The sequence below is a fragment of the Lonchura striata genome, chromosome 2 (assembly GCF_046129695.1).
Source record: "Lonchura striata isolate bLonStr1 chromosome 2, bLonStr1.mat, whole genome shotgun sequence".
Classification (NCBI taxonomy): domain Eukaryota; kingdom Metazoa; phylum Chordata; class Aves; order Passeriformes; family Estrildidae; genus Lonchura; species Lonchura striata.
In genome coordinates this window covers 37,041,672-37,061,227 of record NC_134604.1, presented here as the reverse complement: position 1 = coordinate 37,061,227, position 19,556 = coordinate 37,041,672, and the positions used below count along the sequence as shown (strand labels likewise).

General features: G+C 41.6%; 1 protein-coding gene across 1 annotated transcript; it reads left to right on the top strand.

Annotated features, from left to right (window-relative positions):
* Positions 1-1,187: 1,187 nt before the first annotated feature.
* CTSC (cathepsin C) lies at positions 1,188-17,688 on the top strand. The gene is made up of 7 exons (XM_021545027.2): positions 1,188-1,362; positions 2,231-2,376; positions 10,418-10,584; positions 10,993-11,148; positions 13,186-13,301; positions 15,768-15,899; positions 16,648-17,688. Exons 1-7 carry the CDS (start codon positions 1,188-1,190, stop codon positions 17,148-17,150), a joined length of 1,395 nt encoding a protein of 464 aa, XP_021400702.2. The 3' UTR covers positions 17,151-17,688.
* Positions 17,689-19,556: the final 1,868 nt, after the last annotated feature.

The window sequence follows — 19,556 nt, the reverse complement described above, 5'->3', positions numbered from 1 at the left end:
GAGGAAATTCTGCTTTTCCAATTAAGTCAGTGCTTTAGAATCCTCAAAACACTGTCTTAAACAAGAGATTTAATCTCTTTGTTGGTATAAGTAAGAGCATCTATCAGCTGGTTACTCTAAGAATCAGCAGCAAAATGTCAAATTAATCCTTCCCCAAAAGGCTGAGAAGATGGCATAAAAAGAAAGTGATGGTCCTAAAATAATGTATTACTTAATACAGTTTAAATTTACTGATGCAATTCCTAATCTCCTGATTTAAATCAATACAAAAATAGATTGGGATACTTACAGTTTTAACCTAGTTTAGCTCTTGAGTTATTTAAAGCTACACTTTTGAAATCTGTGATAAGCATCTACGTGTAGATTTATACCAGTTTTACAATATTTATTTTAAATTTATATCCACAGCCAAGCTAGTACTTCATTTCCATAGCCAACATTTTCATACTATATGCATTTATTGTGCCCCACAAATGGGGTTATTTTTCATATAACTCTTTAAAATGAGGGTATATTTACTCATTAGCAAGCCTTTTAGCCGTCTTGATTGCACATATATCTTTGGGAATGTGAAAGCAGGCACATTTTGCTTTTGGAGAGACGGGGAAAAAGAGCCACTTCCCTGCACACCCAGCCATGCACCCAGGGCCTCACTGCACACACTCTGCTTCTTGGGCACGCAAGATTTTGCAGGTCACCAAAGCTTCCACTTTCAGGATGGCTTTTCTGTGCTTTTTGTCAACTGCTCATGTGTGCAAGGGTCTCACAGGTGGCGCGGAGTTTTGGGGTTACACCCGAGCAGGGTTCGTGCCGCATGGTTTCCTGGCTGTGGCGCGTGGCTGCTGCGGAAACTCTGAGTCACCTTGCGCTGCTAAACCCGTGGCGAACAAGAGGCCCCGTCCTCCAGGGCAGCACGACGTAGGCTTGCAGCGACCCTGGGAACAAGCCCTGTTGGGGACTTGCCGGGGCTCCGGGCTGGGCAGAGGGGCTGCGCAGGAGGATGCCCTTTGGGGAGGTAGGCGGGTTCGGGGCGAGGGGATGCCCCTCGGGGAGCGGTAGGCGCTCTACACAAGAGGACGACCTTCGGAAGGACACGGGCGGGGCGGTGCCCGGCGGGGCGGGCCCGGGGCGGGGGGCGGCGCAGGCCGGGCGCATTTGAGCGGCGCGGCGGCGGCGGGCGCGGCGCTATGGCGGGGTGCGCGCTGCGGGGCCTGGCGCTGGCGCTGCTGGCCGCGCTGCCCGCGCTGCCCGCGGCCGTGCTGGGCGACACGCCGGCCAATTGCTCCTTCGCCGACCTGCTGGGCGCCTGGGAGCTCCGCGTCTGGCGGGCCGGCGGCCGCCACGGCAACTGCTCGCAGGCGGGTGAGAGCGCGGCGGGCCCGGGCCGGAGCCGCTCCCGGAGCGCGGCGGGGAGCGGGGCGGCCGCTCCGTGCCCGGAGCCGGCTGGGGCGGCGGGCAGGCGGCTTCGTGCGCTGCTGCAGCTCCGCCGTAGTGTGCGGTTCTGTTGGTTTGGCTTGTTCTGATGAGGACTCCAACCTGCTGATGCGGCTCGCTGCCCCTCTCTCACGGTGCCTTCCTGCGATCCTCTGCCTGCCCAGGCCGGGGCTGCGCTCAGCAGGAGAGGCTGGCGGTGCTGGGGACACCTGGGCTCCTCCTGGGAGGGCTGGCAGCCAGGGAAGCCTGACAGCATCCAGCGACATGGAAATACCGCTTCCCTCGAGGGGATAATAGCAGTGGGGAGTTACTATTTAATGATTGTATGTCAGTATAATTTTGAAAATAGTAGATTTTTCTGTGTCATCTGCTTTTTGATCAGAGGAGACAAGTGGCAGTACCAGTAGTGGAAGTGAAGTGTGTGGTAGGGTTGGAGCACTGGTGTGAAGGAGTGTTGGATGAGTGGTGCCTTATCCCAGATGTTGTAGGGGAAGAGTTGTCATTGCAGACACAGTACCTAAATGACACAGCATCCAACACCTCTGTAGCTCTACGGCAAGCTGTGTTTAAATTGTTCAGATACTGTCTAGCAGTGGAAAAAATGAGCGTGTACATCCACTGACAGATAAGTGGAGGCCCTGAAGTGTCTTGATGCCCTTTTGCAGAAGACTGTATTCAACAAGTGTATTTTAGCATCCTTGGGAATAAAATAAATGCTACAATATCCTTTCTACATTTTTTTTGTATTGTTTTCTTTTCTATACAGTAATCATGCCATAATATTTCTTTCTTTTAGGACCTGTGGAGAGCAAGGTGGTTGTCAATCTTCAGAAGCTAGATGTGGCTCAGGATAGTCTGGGCAACTATGGTTTCTTCACTTTGATTTACAATCAAGGCTTTGAAATTGTGCTAAATGACTACAAGTGGTTCGCATTTTTTAAGGTGAGTTAACCTGCTGTTGCCAAAATGGCCTGTAGTTAGGCTTCTCTTCAGTCCCTGGCTGCCACAGTGGGTCAGTTGGGACGCTTGATTATCTTTGGCTCTAAGGTCTACCTGGATTAGCAGATAAAGGATTTCTTCTTTTAATTTTTTAACGTAAGGAAACAGTGATCAGTGGTTAGGTAGGGAGCAGAGAGAGGGAAGAGGTTTTTCACACTGGCCATTATCTGAAAAAAATACAGATGCTGCTACTTTCCCTTCTGGGTGTGTTTAAAGCAATTGAAGGCTCTTATGAAACTAACTTTCTTGGTAGCCTGATTTTTTTTTTTTTCCTTTTTTGACTCTGGACCCAAGTCAAATAGCAAATACCATTGCTTTTATCTTTCCTTACAGATGTTGTCAAATGCATGGACTCTTTAGAGCCATCTCTCCTCCTTGATGGAGGATTTCTGGGATCTATACATTTTATTTCAGGATACTACTCTGTTGTCTAAGGAACATTTTTGCTGCTCGTAATTTTCCTTTGGAGTAATACTGTTCTCTTCAGTCTCTGTTAATGCCTTCAGGACGAGCTGAAAACAGTGATGGTAGGCAGGGATTAGACAGGAGAAGACAATCTTCTTAGAAGGAGTGCTCTGCTGCTGTCCTGATGAGTACATGATGAATCTGAAGGGTGGTTTGAAGGAATGTCTGCAGGATGACTTTAGTACCTGGAAGACAGATGCTTTGTGCAGCAGGGCTTCTCAGCTGGTGAGTGCAGACCTGGGCAGGAACAATGAATATGGTTTTGATTGTTTCAGAAGCATGATCTTGTGAGTCAATAGTAATCATCCAGGTCTTGTCCAAGCATAAAATCTCTTAACTTTGGCTAGTACTAAGGAGGGTGAAGAAATAACTTTCTCTCTAAATTACCTTTCCAGGAGCAAGGTTGTTTATTTACAGCAACTATTTTAAAGTCAGTGTTTTCAGATGTTAACAAAAGTGAGCGATCCACTCTTTCAGGAGAACTGGAATCCTTACTGAACAAAAATTACATAGAAGGGTCCAGTTTACTGCAGCTCCCTTGCAGCTTCCAGCTGTGCTGATTTGGGCTCATGTAAGGGAAACGACTGTATAGACTTTTTAGCACAACTACTGGGGAAGTTATTTACATGCTCATTGTTTGTAGGTTAACCCCAGTAAATAGCAAAGCACCACTCAGCCATCAGTGTGTTGGGGGAGTGAATTGGAAGGATAGAAGTGCAAAAACTCATAAGCTGACATCAAGGTACTTTAATAGGTAAAGCAAAAGCTGTGTGTGTGTATATAAGCAAAGCAAAATGAGGAACTCAATCGCTACTTGCCACCAGGACAACTTGCCACCATAATAAGCAGGTGTTCAGCAATTTCCAGGAAAGCAGGTCTTCATTGTACACAACTGTTACATAAGAAGGCAGATGCCATGATTCTGAATGTCCCTCTTTTCTCCTTTCCCCAGCCTTTATTTCTATGAATGATATTGTTCGGCATGGAATATCTCTTTGGTCAGTTGGAGTCAGCTTTCCCAGCTGCGTTCCCTCCCAGTTTCTTATGTGCCCCCAACCTATTTGCTGTCAGAGCTGTCTGAGGGGCATATAAGGCTGTGTTGGCACTGCTCAGATAAACTAAAACATCCCTACATTAACAACACTCTTTTCTTCACAAATCTGAAATGTGATATTATATGAGCCACTATAAATAAAATGAATTGTCAAGACCTAGTGCACTCTTATAACTGGAATTTTTTAAAATAAGAATGCAATCTTTTAAACAAGACAGGGTCTTGTACTTAAGCAGAAGTAAAGTATGAGAGAGAAACACCTGATTGACATTCTCATCTGTATAAGACAGTGAAATTATATTGCTGTGATACAGCAGAGACTGCACAGACACTGAAGGGTAATCTAACTGACTAGAATTACTCTGAAACTTCTCAGGTAGGGACACCTGTATGAGCTCACCTGCAGTGGGAGGACCTGCCTCAAAAGTGGCAGGAATTGCTGCCTCTGTGAGGACAGCGGAGCACTGTATGCTGTAGTATTGTCCATGAGCTGGGTTTTGTAGTGTCATCTCTGGCAGGGAGAATTTAGCAGTCATTGTTGGACTCATTTGAGGAAAATATAGTTGAACTAGCAGACTTTGGCCTGATATTTTACACTGAAATACAGAGTTGCTTTACAAGCCAATATATTAGGCAGTAAAAGAGTCACTGATTATCAAACAAATTTCTGAATGTGAGGAATTTAATCATAGGAACAGTGTGGCCTGCTCTAGGATATAAATTGATCTGTTAGTTGTCAACTTGAAGACAGCTGAGAGTCCTTGAAGGCTGCTGCTCTCCATACTTGTGAAATACATCCCCAGCAGATGAGCACTAAGTCAAGTGACTCATAAGCATTGATGTCACGTATTGCATTGATTTCATGTGTTGCACTGATTTGCAAAAGTACTCTTAAAGTAACATACCAAAACTGTTACAGAATAGTTTAAGTTGGTGGTCATGTGATTCATCTTGCTGCTCAAAACAAAGTAAGACAAATATACACCTGAGCAGTAGTGTACACAATAGCTTGCATTTTGTGACTATGAAATGTGTCTGAGCCCTTTGTAAGCTGATGGATTAATTCTTGGTTTTGAAGTTGGCTTCAGTATTAAGAAATAGCAAGCTTGTTTGGGTCATTGCTCAGTAATGGGGAATTCATCAGCAAAACATATGTTTATTATGTAAATTAAAGACTTGTTTCCTTAAACATCATAGGGACGATTCGAGCCCAGGCCAGTTATCCTCTTTAATAATTTGCTGCTGTAAAAAGAACAACAGATTACCAATATGCAAGTCTATTGCTGAGAATCATGAGGAAATACCACAGCACTTACTAAATGCATTTTTTGCTCCAGACAGCTACTTGCTGTTATTGGGCAACAACATGCAATGTATATATCTGCAAAACTCCCAATTTCACAACTGTTAGTGGGCTCTTGAAGGGAGGGAGGGAGTGCTTTCTTACAAAGTGCATGTGACATATTTGACTGTGCATATCTGTTTGCTATTCATCCAGTAAATATTACATTACATATGAAATAGAAATACAACAAGTTTGAGATTGATCAGAAGGAAAATTTGCCAGGTACAATGAGCAGCAGTGTTTAAGCTAATACAGTCCTTTGTGAGTTTTAGGCATAGAAGTGCCACTTCTGCTAATTGAACCTCCAGTGTATTTTTTTCTAGTGTTAAAGCATTAAGCTTTTAATTACTGACAGGAATGTGGTGGGCTTGTCTAAGTAGTGACTTTATCAGAGCTACTGTGCTGTGTAGATATGGACACAGCCTGTTTGGATGTGCATGTTTCAATGAGTTTTTAATAGCTTTTTTGTTCCCGTCGCTTACTAAACAGACACCCACTGAAACTTTTGTAGGATCTCATTGCCTTTACAAGGTATTTGTTCTTTCACTCGAGCCCTGTGGGGAAATGACTTTTTACATCAGAGGAGTGGATTGGGTGAGCTTATCAATCCTATTTTTTCCTCAGTTTACTTTAGTGTCTGAAATAAAGATGCTCTAACAGTGTTTTTTTCTAGTTATTGTTGTACATAGAATTAAAGTTTGCCAAATTAAATGCAGCATCCTACTGCTTCTTGCATTCTGCTTCTAGCACAAAATAAGTTGTTTAATGAATGTGTGCTTCTGAAACATCTCTGTACTGAACTTGGATGTGAAGTTAGTTACTTACTCTTGGCAGAAGCTTGGTCATGTGCTTCTGCTGGATGATACAAGGATTCTTAAGGGTTATGCAATATAAAGCTTCAACGATATTTTTTTTTACCCCCAAGGGATGGCAAAAGAAATAGGAACAGCGTAACATAAAAAGCTAGAGTGAGGCTGAAGGGAAAGTTGAGACCAACTTGTTTCAATTACTTGATGTCTTTGAGGTATTTATTTATTGTTGAGGCTACCACTTTGAGACAAGACAGTCTCATAAGTTTCTCACTCTTTGTCCCTTAAGCGAAGTGGTTCTACTTCAGACTCCTGAGATGCTCTCTAGCAAATATCAGAAGTCTGTTTTTTTTTTTTTTTTTTTTCATATTGAAACATTACATCTACTTCAGGAAAAAAAAAAAAAGAGATAGATTTCAGAATATTTCACTACTCAAGTTACTAATCTTTTCCAAGCAGACTTGGTGACATCTTTGTCATATCTTTTTCTCTCTTCGCTTGTGCTCCCAAATTTGGTTAAAATCAAGAACTGCTGTTCTCAAACAGAAACAAACTAGAAAAGTGACAGCAGTCAATGTTTAAGTTTTCAGGATATGGAACAAAAACCCAAACCTAGTTGCATTTAATTTCATGTTGCTAAAGTAGGAGTTGCTAGAGTTGCTAAAGCAAATCAATTGAAAGTCAGCTTTTAACCTGTCTAATTTGGGCTGGCTTGCTTAACTGGCAGTGAGCAACTGCTGCTTTCCTAAAGTGTAAATCTGAATGCACATAACTCAGAATTGCAGAATTTTTCCTTAAGTAAAGAAAATCCACTTGGAGTTGATATTTGCTTGCATTTTATATTGTGTAGCAAGATGCAGTAGTTTTTTCTGGTAACATGGTCTACTGTATTTTTGTGTAGTAGGGCAACTGCAAGTCTGCAGCTCTGCTCTCATTCAGTGTGTGCTGCCCATAGTAAAATGCATAGACACACCTGTAAACTTGAGAGCTAAGTCTCTTCACCAGATTTAATGTGTAGGGTAGTCCTGCCTCCTGGAACTCAAGTTGTCTTATTGCCTAGATATTGCTTAAATTGAAGAACAATAGATTTCAAAGAAGATGGGTTGGCTGCCTCTCTATGTGGCAGTGTGAATTCTTATTAAAATTCTGTGACTTATAAGGTCTCCATCCTTTCTTGCTTTCCTCTTAGTGAGATTAAAGATTTTAAAAAAGCTTTAAGTGATTATGATTTTTACTAGGACTAGAATTGAACATGCAGTTAGATTGTCATGATGACCAACACAGGAAAGGTGTTATTAAAAGTATACATCACTGAAAAGCTTACCTGGGTTCAGATACCTGACAACAAGCTGTGGAGTTTAGCTATGTGAAGGTTAATTTTGGTGTGGCTTGGCTAAATTTTGTCATTAGGCAAAACCACATGAGTTGTCAGGATTGAGAAAAATATGTATTTGAAGTAGAATTAAATTTTACTGTTTTCAAAGCTCAGAATTGGAACTATGAATATAGTTTGGCTTCCTTTCTAAAGGAGTTATCCTAGATTGGTCAGGTCACTGGGTCGAGTTAATGCTGCAGATTTCATCAGCTGATGAAATTATCATGGGACACAGCTGCAATGATCTTAACAATGAAAACCATCTTTAAAGTCTGCAGAGAAACGCTTGCAAGCAGTTGTCCAGCAATTGCTGGTGATCACAGCTGTATGGCTGTTAGGCTGTTATCTTCCATGAAGGATGCTGTTCTGGGGTGGGCTCTGTGGATGTTTTGGTTACTGTGCTGGCAGCTTCTGCTGAATCTGATACTGTAATCCACATCCACCTGAGTCAGTTGTTGCTTGTGCAATGGTGCACAGTCCCTGCCATATGACTTGCTGTTAGTCGGGCAGGTGTAGTCAGTCCTCTAAAACTGGTACAGTCAAATTCCTAGATCTTGTCTGTAAATTTTTCACTGGTAGAAATAAGAAATGCTGCATTTCTTAGCAAAGTTGTTTTTGCAATGATTTTATGGTGTACCTTCTGGTAAGCAGTGGACATCATTATTATGGCACTGATGAGATTTTTTTTAAAGGCTTGTCAGCCACTTGTCTACGTCAGTGGTTTGTGATTAAAAGTCGGGCGGGGAAAGAAATTGTGATCTTATGTAGGTATATTTTCATTTCCTCGATACATTGTTTTATGGAGTTGAAATTCCCTTTATACAAATGTCATTCATGTGTTATGGTCTCAAAGTATCCATGTCCACTTTTCAAAGTCATTTCAACAGTAGCTTAGTCTGGCACTCTACAAAAAGGTAGCTACAGAGGACTAGAATTGTCTAATTTTAGGCTTCTACAGAGACTCTGAAATTGTTGAATGCTTAATGTGGTTGTCTCTCTATGTCTTTAAAGAAGCGATGAATTTTGTCTCTGGAAAGAGAGAGGGATTTCTAGGAGAAAAACACTTTTTCTGTTGTTGTTTTTGTTGTTTTAATTTGTTAGTTAGCAGATATTTCTTTTTTTTCCATCAAGATAAGCCCCAAATCTGTGTTACTTGTTTTAATTCAGAATAACACTTTGCAATGCAGGATTGTTGCAGGAAGCAGGCCTGTTCCTCTCATAATCTTCAGGTTTTCAGAATCAAGGCCTATGCTTGTTGAGAATAGCTGTACTGTTTTAAGCTGTGGCAGCATATGGATAGGAAAGACCAGGTATTAATTTCTACAGTCATGTAGAGCCAGGAAAGTGATCTCACGGTAACTTAGATGTAAAGTCACTACCTGTTGCTTTTGGAAGTGTCTGAATTTCTAGTTCTGCTGTTGTGAAGAGTGTGTGTCTCAAAAGTCATCTCTGGACCTTGCCCTTGGTATGTGTAGCTAATTTCCCACAATGCACAATCTTGCACAGTAAGATAAGAATAGAACAAGCTCAGCCTTCTAGTGCCCCCACTCTGCTCCAGCCAGCAAACAGCTGGGTGTAGGTATGTTGCCTCTGCATCCTCCAGACTGGGGACAAAGCAAATTCCCATTGTTCCAAAACAGGCAGAGGATTAACCTTTAATTTTATTCTGCTGATTGATAAACATAATTATTTTACTGTAAACTCTCCTCCAGATTTTTCGAAAAACCTCAACATAGACACAAACCTCCTTGTCTCTTTAATTAATCTTTCCATCTTGGGGCATTTCCATCACTGTAATACACCATCTTCTTCAGTAAGGAAGCTGAGCAAACATTTTGTTGAAACATAGTTACAGAATCCCACTAGGATTGTACATGTGCAGCTCAAATATGATATGATTTAATGAAGTTTTCTTGGACTAGGACACTTGAATTCTAAGTGATTTTTTTTTTTTTTTTTGAGAATAGAAGAGTAAAATTAAAACCTTTGTTGCATGGGGTTTTCATGTGCCTTTGTAGTATAATACAAAACACTACAATGTTACACAAAACACTAACCTTAAGAGATGAGTAATGAGTAAGGAGCCACACACACCTCCACGATGAGACATTCTGTTGTCAGAGAATTTCTAATCCAGAAAATGTATGTAGCTGGGCAAAGTGTTAGTGGTACCTGTTGTATGAAGACACATTTTGCTGAATATATTAAATTATTGCTCTTCAGTGGTAAAAGACTCATGTGGCTGAATTAGGACTCAGGGCTTGAGGCTTTAGTGGCAGTCTCTGCTACAATCTTTAAATGAGCTGTTCTCAAGGAATCATAATTTCTTACTGTCTCATTTTGATAGTTCCTGTGAAATTATTTCTTGATGCTTTGCCATCACAACTGAAACCTAAAAACGTGGCTGGAAGTTTCATCTTTGGTTTTGACTTGTGAAACAAAGACAGTGCATAAATGGTACATAAATTTTAAAACAGAAATAGTGCATGTCTTCCTGTGAGGTTACTGGATGACAAACTTGCCATCCTCCCTGTGTTTGAGTCTTAGTTTCTCAAACTTCTGTGGCAAACAAGAGTTAGCTTGATTGGTCATATATTTGGTATAAGAAATCTCAGGGCCTTGAAGAGAAGATTGAGTGCTAAGAGGTCTTTTACATGTTACTGAGAAAGTAGCTGTTGAACCTTAAATGATTAGCTCAGGTTAGTTGATACGGATAGGAATGCATGCTTCGTTGCTAAAAGTGCAAGTCAAAACCCAGTTGTCTTTTGCAGCTATTTGATAAATAGCAGTTTCTTTTGTCTTCTTCACCTCTGGAGTGTGTTTGGCCACTTCCTGTGAAATACAGGCAGGAAGAAGCAGCAGTGAGTGGGTGGGGAGCTATGGCAATGCTAACAAATGCATCTGCTCAACACAAGCACAACTTCTTCATATTACAGTACAAAAAGGAAGGCCAGAATGTAACCAGCTATTGCAATGAGACCCTACCAGGATGGGTGCATGATGTACTGGGCCACAACTGGGCTTGTTTCATAGGACACAAGATTTCTTCATCTGCATCCGATGTTCACATCAATGAGATACCTCTCCAGAAGCCTAGGGGAAGGTAAGCAACAGATAAGTGACCTTTTACTGGAATAAAATATTTCATAACAGTTCTTGAGATTTTAGCTAGAATCATAAGAACCAATTCCAGTAGTAAGGACAAAGTTAATGCCAGTGATAATGTTGGAAATAAACCTGAATGCAGAAGAACAGAGGAGGGTTTGCTTATTGCATCACAGTTTCTCCTTCAGTCTGTGGTGAAGCCCCATTATAAAACTGTCATGTCTAAGGAAGATGGTTATATCTAGTCTGTCTCAAGTTTTAGAAGCCTTCCCTTGATCCAGTAATTCCATTTCTTTATCAGTACCTAACAAAACACTTCTGGAGTTACATATTGAGTTTAGAGAACACCTTTAGTTTCAATCCCAGTCCTTTTCTTACTCTTTTACTTGGTTCCTTTTGTTTGCAGACTCTCCCACAGACATTTTGTGCACAACTTCGACTTTGTAAATGCTATCAATGCTCACCAGAAGTCATGGAGAGCGACCAGATACAAGGAGTATGAGAATTTAGCCCTGGAAGAACTAACTAAAAGAGCTGGGGGTCTCTATTCCAGAACTTCAAGGTAATAATACACTTTTTTTTCTGCAACAAACCCCACTGCTGCCAGGAGTCTGCTTGTATTTGTCCTGGCTGTTAGCTGTGCTTAGTTCAGATGTTCAATCAAGTTTCAAGGCCTTCCATTTCATGGGGTGCAAACATATTTTTCATTTGAATGATTATTTTGAGCATCTGTTGTCTCAAGCAGCTGGGACAAATAGAGTCACCTACTCTTGAGTCTTGTCCAGTAATTCACTGCTGAGCTCATATGTACAGGGTGGAAGTTATCAGCTCAGTGCAGTCTCAGTTATCATCTCGCTGTTCTGTCTGCTCATCGGCTGCTTGCCATGAGAGTCAAGAGTTTCTGCTTGTGCTTCATCTTGGTTCTGCTAGTTCATAATTGCTATTGAAAAGCTGTGAACGTCTCTCTGCTCCTAAACATGAGTATCAAAGATTCCTGAGGAAATTCCCTGGTTACTTTGATAATTTGCCACGCCTGCAACAAGAGTCCTCTAGCAGGAGTGGAGTGTCTCAGTGAAGAATGATGTAAGTAGCTCTGAGAATGTCTTCAGTGTCTTGCAGATCAGTTAGCTGAGAGTGGTAATGGGGATGGGTACATCATGCTCTACAAAATTTGAGAACTAGAGTTTAAAGACTTCCTTCTTTATAGCTGTATAAGAATCTTCATAGTTTTGCTTTTTCAGCTCTTGATATTTCTGTGAGGTAGGAATGCTACTTATTTTCCAAACTGTGGTAATCGTATGTTTGTTGAAGAAGGTCCTACTATAGAATAAAAATGCTAATTTGCATGGGAATATCATGCAGATGTATAAATAGAAATCACCTTGTAGATGATCTTAAATACATTAACCTATTTGAAAGCTCTCTTCCACCCATGCAGTACCATGACAGTATTTGGTTGGCCCTCTCCTGCTTTCAAAGAGACTCCAGAGTCTGGTGTTTGTAAATGGCACCAAGGACAAAGCATCAGGTTATGTAAAAGTTGAATGCAAAAGTTATGTAAAAGTTGTTTTGCTGATAGGAGCATCACTTGCCTGCAGGTGGTAGATGAGGACAGGTAACATTCAATACTTCTTCAAAAGTCACAGTAAAAACTTGCTCCAGAGAAGTCTCCAGGGCAAGTGAGACTGCAGTTAGTGAATTGTCAGTGTAAGCCATACCTGTGCCTGAAGTGAAACTGTAATTGTTGTCAGTGCAGGCTGCCAAGGCAAGATGGTTTCTGCAGTCAGATATTCTACATACTTTGCGATTGCAGTAAAATAAGTGTTTTAGAGCTATGTTGCTGTAATTTCTGAGAGTTATTTTAGCACATCAGATCAGTGCAAAAGTACTTCACCTCAGCAGCTCATGGATGTTAAGGAAACTTCCCCGTCTGGCCGCCCAGGAGCCGCTCCGGCAGCCGCCCTCGCAGCCCTGAGCTGGCGCCGAGGCCCCTTCGCAGCCACACCGCACAGGCGCTGCCACACCAGCGCTCCTCACCTGCTCCACCCCAGGGCTCCCAGGGCAGAGTCTCACACGTCCAGATCTTTAAATTAGTTTGATCTTGGTGCAATAACTAAACAATAAAACAGCGGTTTGAACTGGGTCCCTCTGAGGAGGGACCACAAGCAAAGGAGCCCCTGGGCTTTTATACCCCTAGCCTTAATTGTGGGAAAGTATGGAGTTCTTTCTGAGTGTCCTGTCACCTGGCTGGGGCACAGGTCCCTGCTCCTTTTGTTATACAAAAGGATTTTGCCACCCAGAGCTCTTTGAAGCTCACACTGCTGCTTGCAAACTGAACTACCCAAGCTGAATGTATTCCTCAGCAGTGGATAGTTAATAATATAGTTCCCTCAGGAAGCAATTTGAGTAGGTCTTGAATCCTGCTCAGGCTTATCTCTCTTCATATTGACACCCACTCAGTTTAGATGGAGACTGTTTTAAATTGCATAGTATGAAGCAAGTCCAACTAGTAGAAGCCAAAGATGAAAACTGAGTGTGATGTAATTGTTTCCTTGCCTAGAGTGTGATATGTTTTTCAAAAGCATTTTCTCCTCTTCAGACCAAAGCCTGCACCTCTAACACCAGAGTTGCTCAAGAAAGTTTCAAGCTTGCCAGAATCCTGGGATTGGAGAAATGTGAATGGTGTCAATTATGTCAGCCCTGTTCGGAATCAAGGTAAAAATTAATAAATAAAACCTCTGAATTCAAAGTTCTAGAGCTCCTTTGATGTAGTTTGTAATTTGCTGCTAACCAGAAGGTTTTGCCTAGTGTCTTACAGCTGACAGGTTGCACCTTCACTGTGAATAACCCGTGGAGACCGGTTGGAGTCCTGGCTGACAACGCTGTACCAAAATAGGTGCTGGTACTGGCTTGTCCACACAGTGCTGATTTGCTGGAGTGAAACCCTATTACCACAGTACCCTGCAAAAACACAGCTGTCAGGTTTTGTCCAAACAATCTTAGCCATGGTTTTCTGCACACTGACTGATGTACATTTAATTTTTTCCCTGATTTCTTTTGATGGAAAATTATCATGCAGCTTTAATGAATAAACCCATGAAAATTGTTTATACTGCCTCCAAATCTTATCACCCTGATAAATTCAGGTGTTACTTAACTGGGTAGTTGCAAGAGGAGATATTAATCACTATGAAAATTGCAGACAATGATAAATATAAAATACTGGTAAGAACTTAGAAGGATACCATGCTGATATGTGTTGATTCTGTAAGGAGTGTTTATAGCACTGTGGTCTGTGATGCCTGAATTATATGTTTATATAATGGAGGCTAGGAGTGAGCTCTGCTAATGTGTCCCTTCCTTGTGCCACCATAAACTTGGCATCTACTGGTAGCTATCTGGTGGCAGTTTTTTGGGGAAAGGAGCATAACATTAGCATGGTGGGAAAGGGATGACTTAAATCACCAATCCCTCATTTATGACTTAGTTATTCTGACAAATTCTGCCAGCTGTACTCTTGGTAGCAGAAGCAGCATAGGAAGGCTTGTGGAATTTCTAGCTATGTGGAAGCACTGGAAGATGACAACAGGAAATTATATGGTCCTCTGTAGTTGTGAGTCCTGTGCTTTCTCCTGGTGTGAATTATCAATGTCCCAAGGTGAACTATGAATGTCTCTTTTATCTTCCAAACAATTGAACACTCAGTTCCAGACTTACTCTTTTTCTGTGCTTCAGAGTTTCTCTAAATGAGAACTAGTCTGTTGTTTCCAATAAAATAGCTTCCTACACTTCTTATGTAATCTGAGGGTCCATGCTGAGTATGTTAAATGTCTGTGGAATATGCATTCTGCTCCATCAAATTAGAATTTTAGCTTTGAGGCTTAAAAAAAAACCAAACAAACAAACAAAAAAAAAACCAAATTACAAAAGAGGTAATTCTGTGGACTTCATAAATACCACTGTGGTAACTTGAAAGAAATATAGCAGCCAACCCAGCAGACTTCAGACTGAAATGGTCGAGTGTATTTTTCATGTTTTTGCACACATAATGGAACAAAGTGTTCTACAATGCAGCCCATCTCAGATGCTGCGACTGTACAGTGAGTGGGAGGCATCTTTCACTGCTTCACTTTGCCCTGCTGGGAAAAAAGTGTTCCTGTTCAGGCTGATTTTGTCCCTTCAGAGGTGCATCTAACTGAGTGAAGGTGCAATTTCACGAAGTCATGCTGTTGTAATAGCTCTGCTTTTATACACCTACACAGTTCAAGAGAAAGTATTTTGTTTTGTTCCTCAAGGCTCCCACCTTTTCATAGTTCTGCAATATTTTACTTTCCCACTGTAGGAAACAAAAGGAAATCAGGCACCTTGATGACAATCAGTAGATAAAATAAGACCTCATCCAAGTAATCATTCTTCCTGTGAGGCTTGTCATTCCATTTCCAAAGGCTTTTAATGAGTGAAAAGAATGTCCTAGAGAATGCAGAGGCCTAAAGCTAGAAGCAAAACACTAAATTTTGATGCAAAAGTAAGGAGACTTAACTGTCTGCCAGGAAGCAGAAGGGAAATTAAGGTGCTTCTGAAAAGCTGGTGTACAATTACATGCCCTTAGGAAGCAAGGGGAGTGGGGATGAATCCATTATATTAAACGTGCTATTTACACCACTATTCTCTTAAAATTCAGTTATTTTAGAGGTAGCTGTAGAGGTGGAATATTTTTTCAACTGGAAATTATGGGACTAAATCCATTGGTAGGTTGAAATAAGAACAATATTGTCAGCATTCACTTTGAATAGTTCATTGCCCCATAGCTTGTGTGTTCCATAAAGGGTAGATAGAGCCTTCTCAGCCCTGCTAATGTGGTCCCTGAAGGTTCATTCTGGAGGAATAGGGTAATTGGATAGCTCTTAAGAGCTACTGCTGAAAAGCACTGGAGCAGTACTTTACCTCTTGCATAAGCTCAGTGTTCCCTGAGAAGTTGTTAGAAGTGGGTTTTGAATTGCATGCATGAAAGCTAAATGAAGATTTAAAGTTTTTGCTGTATTGGTGTTCAAGTTCTAATCACTGTCTGGTATGTTTAACTCATTTCAGTGGACTTTAGGAATAAATGTACCTAATGGCAGGTGACTAGCCTTGTTTATGTTACTGACTGCTCCTTGTGGTTCTTTTTTCTTCCCTTCTCAGGCTCATGTGGCAGCTGTTACGCGTTTTCCTCCATGGGCATGCTGGAAGCAAGGATACGTATCCTCACAAACAACACTCAGAAACCAGTCTTCAGTCCCCAGCAGGTTGTGTCTTGCAGCCGGTATTCTCAGGGTAAGGATGATGGTGTATATAAAAACACCTTTCAAGTAAAGATAATGTTGGAGGAGGAGACTAGTTTCAAAACTTCCATCCCTTCCCAATCACACACAAGTTATTTTTCATAAAGTATTTGGCAAGCTATACTTTAGTAATTTATTTGAAATTAAAAAATAACAAAAAACAGTGTCCAGCCCACCCCACCAGAGCAATGGGATTGAACAAGGAGAAGTCGCCATTACGCTTGGGATGATAACGGATTTTACATCTACCTATGAGATGGGAAATATCTAAGGAGTAGGGCTCCTTAGCTGATTACAATGTTTACCTGGAAAGAATGGAATTAAATATTCTGCCAGTAGCATATTCAGAGGGAGTGGGAAATGAGCAAAAGCGATGACTAAAGCTTTCTACAGGACTGTACTCTTGTTAGGACAGATCCTTGTACGACAAGGAATGAACAGAAAGAAAGGACAGAAAGCTGTTCTTTCTGACAGGGATTGTCAGGAGCAATTGGATGAGAAAGGGTCCAAGTATTAGTCTGCCCAATATAGCTCCCACAGATAGGAATTTTGCCCTGAGTGTTTCAGAAAGCTGACTGAAGCTAACTGGAGTTTTAGAATGATCTGGGTCTCTCATATGTGTTCAATACTGTATCTGAAAGAATTATGAAAGATTTAAGTGGGAGAGCCTCCCACCTCAAATAACAGAATTTTCAAGGGAGGAAGCACTTTTTTTTTTTTTTTTTTTTTTTTCTGTTAAGGCTGTGATGGTGGCTTCCCATATCTCATTGGTGGAAAGTATGTCCAAGACTTCGGTGTGGTGGAAGAGGACTGCTTCCCTTACACAGGCCATGACTCTCCGTGCCTTTTCAAGCGCAGCTGTTACCACTATTACACGTCTGAGTACCACTATGTTGGTGGTTTCTATGGAGGCTGCAATGAAGCCCTGATGAAACTTGAGCTTGTTCATCATGGCCCAATGGCCGTTGCCTTTGAGGTTTATAATGATTTCATGCTTTATAAAGAGGGGATCTATCATCACACTGGGCTGCAGGATGATTTAAATCCTTTTGAATTGACTAATCATGCTGTCTTACTGGTGGGCTATGGTAAAGACCCAGAAAGTGGTGAGAAATTCTGGATTGTGAAGAACAGCTGGGGCACCTCATGGGGAGAAGATGGCTACTTCAGAATCCGCCGTGGCACTGATGAATGTGCAATTGAAAGCATTGCAGTGGCTGCAACTCCTATTCCAAAGTTATAATGTAAAGGTCTTCATCCAGTGCCTTGTCCTGAGCCATAAGAATGCACTGATGGTTGAAGATTCTGGTTAAAATCTGTTGCCTGGCTTGAAAAGGCAGCTTTAAGGAATTTTTCCACAATAGAGCATTTTCCATATGTGAGAAATTGTTAAATCTGCTCTGTGCACTGGAAGCTTCCTCTCAAGTCTGACAGTAGATCACCCAGAAGGGCTATTTTTGTGACAGTGGTGATTAGTTACTCATCATTGGATATATCTTCAATTACCAGTTGCATTTTTTTCCTTGTGCAATCTTGACCTTCAGATCTCAGAGGGAAGTGTATGCTATGATAATCTGTAACTGCTTTGAAGGGACGCTGTAGTGCCTTACTTCTCAAAAATCAGGAACTCACTGCAATTTGGAACATAAATGTATACTGGGGAGTGAATGAGCAATTATGCTGATGAAAATAAAATTCTAAAGCTGTAAGTGTCCTGTGAAAACTCCGTGTCAAGTCCTTATGACAATAAAAATCAATCTATGTTTCAGGCTGTTACTGAATGTTCTAGTCCTGGATTTTATTGCTGTGCTTCACTATTGATCATTTCAGAGTTCAGTAAAAAACACCCCACTCCTACAGGAGTTTCTCTTTGTAGAAGAAGTTAGTTCTTTTGGTGACCTCTCTATGAGTTTTGAGCTTCCTGTCAAGAACTTTTTGCTTCATCAGAATCTAAAGTGGTGGGAAAGAAAGATGAGAGGGCAGAAGAGCTAGTAATCTTGCATCTGAAGCTGATACTATCACAGCACATCAAGCAAGTTGTCCAGAAGTGCAGTAGCCCTTGCTGAGGATGTAGAACAATTAATTGAGTAAATTTGCTAATTCCCCAGTAATCCTGTTAAATCCTTTCTGTTAATCTGTTACTCTATTTCTTTCAAATATACAAGATAGAAACATAGGGTGGGGAGGAGGGATTGCAACACTTGGAATTAACCATTTCTCAGCTGCAACACAGGACTTTGTTAGAGCAGCACTGGTCTTTGCTGTTCATCTGAAGAAATAAAAACAGGATAAAGGTGAGTGCCAGTTTCATACATAGAACGTAACTTCTTTAGTAATCTTCTATTAAAATGTGACCAAAGTTACTTGGTATTTTTCTGTGTGAAATACAGCTTCATGGTTGGTTCTTCTAGGTGTAGAGAAATCCATAAAATGCAGAAAAATTGAACAGTTGTCTGTAATCAAACTATTCCAATTTAACTTAGAAAGGAAAACTCACTTTTTACTTCAGTAGCAGAATTCCACAAGACATCCTGGATTCTAGTTTGCTCAAGTTGAGGGGCGGGGAAAGGAGAGCTTCATGGTTTTTTCAATCGCCTTCCAAAAAATATTAAGCCTGGTCCATGGCAAGTTGAACATGATTCTGCAGTGCCCTTGGAGTCAGGAAGGGTTCTGGGGTGCATCAGTCACAGCATGGCCAGCCAGGCAAGGAGAGGAGATTGTCCTGCTCTGCTCTGGGGTAGCCTCACTTGGAGTGCTAGGGCAGTTTTCAGTGCCAAAATATAAAAAAGACATTAGACTATTAGAGGGTGCCCAAAGGAGGACCACAAGATGGTGAGGGGCCTTAAGGAGAAGCCATGTGAGGAGTGGCTGGGGTCGCTTGTTGTGTTCAGCCTGGAGGAGACTGAGGGGAGACCTCAGTGCAGTCTGTGACTTCCTTGTGAGGGGAAGAGGAGGGGCAGGCACTGATCTCCTCTCTGGTAACCCAAGGGAATGGCCTGAAGCTGTGTCAGGGGAGGTTTAGGCTGGATATCAGGAAAAGGTTCATCCAGAGGGTGGCTGGGCACTGAACAGGCTCCTCAGGAAAGTGGTCACAGCCCCAAACCTGACAAATTTTAAGAAGTGTTTGGATAGCACTCTCAGGCACATGGTGTGACTCTTGGGGATGTCCTGTGCAGGGCCAGGAGTTGGGCTCAATGACCCTTGTGGGTCCCTTCTGACTCACATTGTTCTATGATTCTGTGCAGATGTGTTTGGAAATTTAGAACTTGTGTTTTGCCAGAAGAGGAACAAGGACTTCTGAAATAGGTCATAGTGTGCATTGGATTTGGCTTAGGGAGTTGGGGGGTGGGAGAGGAGCTAGATTCCTGGATTTTTTTAATAGCTTTAGTACCTGAGATTGGCTTGAGAATAAGAATATAAAAGCTAGATATTTCTTTTTGCTATCTTTCAGCCATTAGGAAATTGATTCCTTACCACCAAACTGTTGCTGACACTCATGGCACTACAAATACAAAAACACTTGCTATTCACTATGTGTTGTATCATGTTAGCTACATGTGTTTTAAATAGCACTGTGTTGTTATTTTCTTAGCAATTCCTTCATCTGTCTGTCACTGCTTGTGTGTGGCAGCTGCACAGGTGCTAATAG

Excerpts from the sequence above, each read along its gene's own strand:
- CTSC (XM_021545027.2), top strand. The coding sequence starts at position 1,188 with ATGGCGGGGTGCGCGCTGCGGGGCCTGGCGCTGGCGCTGCTGGCCGCG. Across the intron at positions 1,363-2,230 it reads CGGCAACTGCTCGCAGGCGG|GACCTGTGGAGAGCAAGGTG; the intron begins GTGAGAGCGCGG and ends TCTTTCTTTTAG. Across the intron at positions 15,900-16,647 it reads TTGCAGCCGGTATTCTCAGG|GCTGTGATGGTGGCTTCCCA; the intron begins GTAAGGATGATG and ends TTTTCTGTTAAG.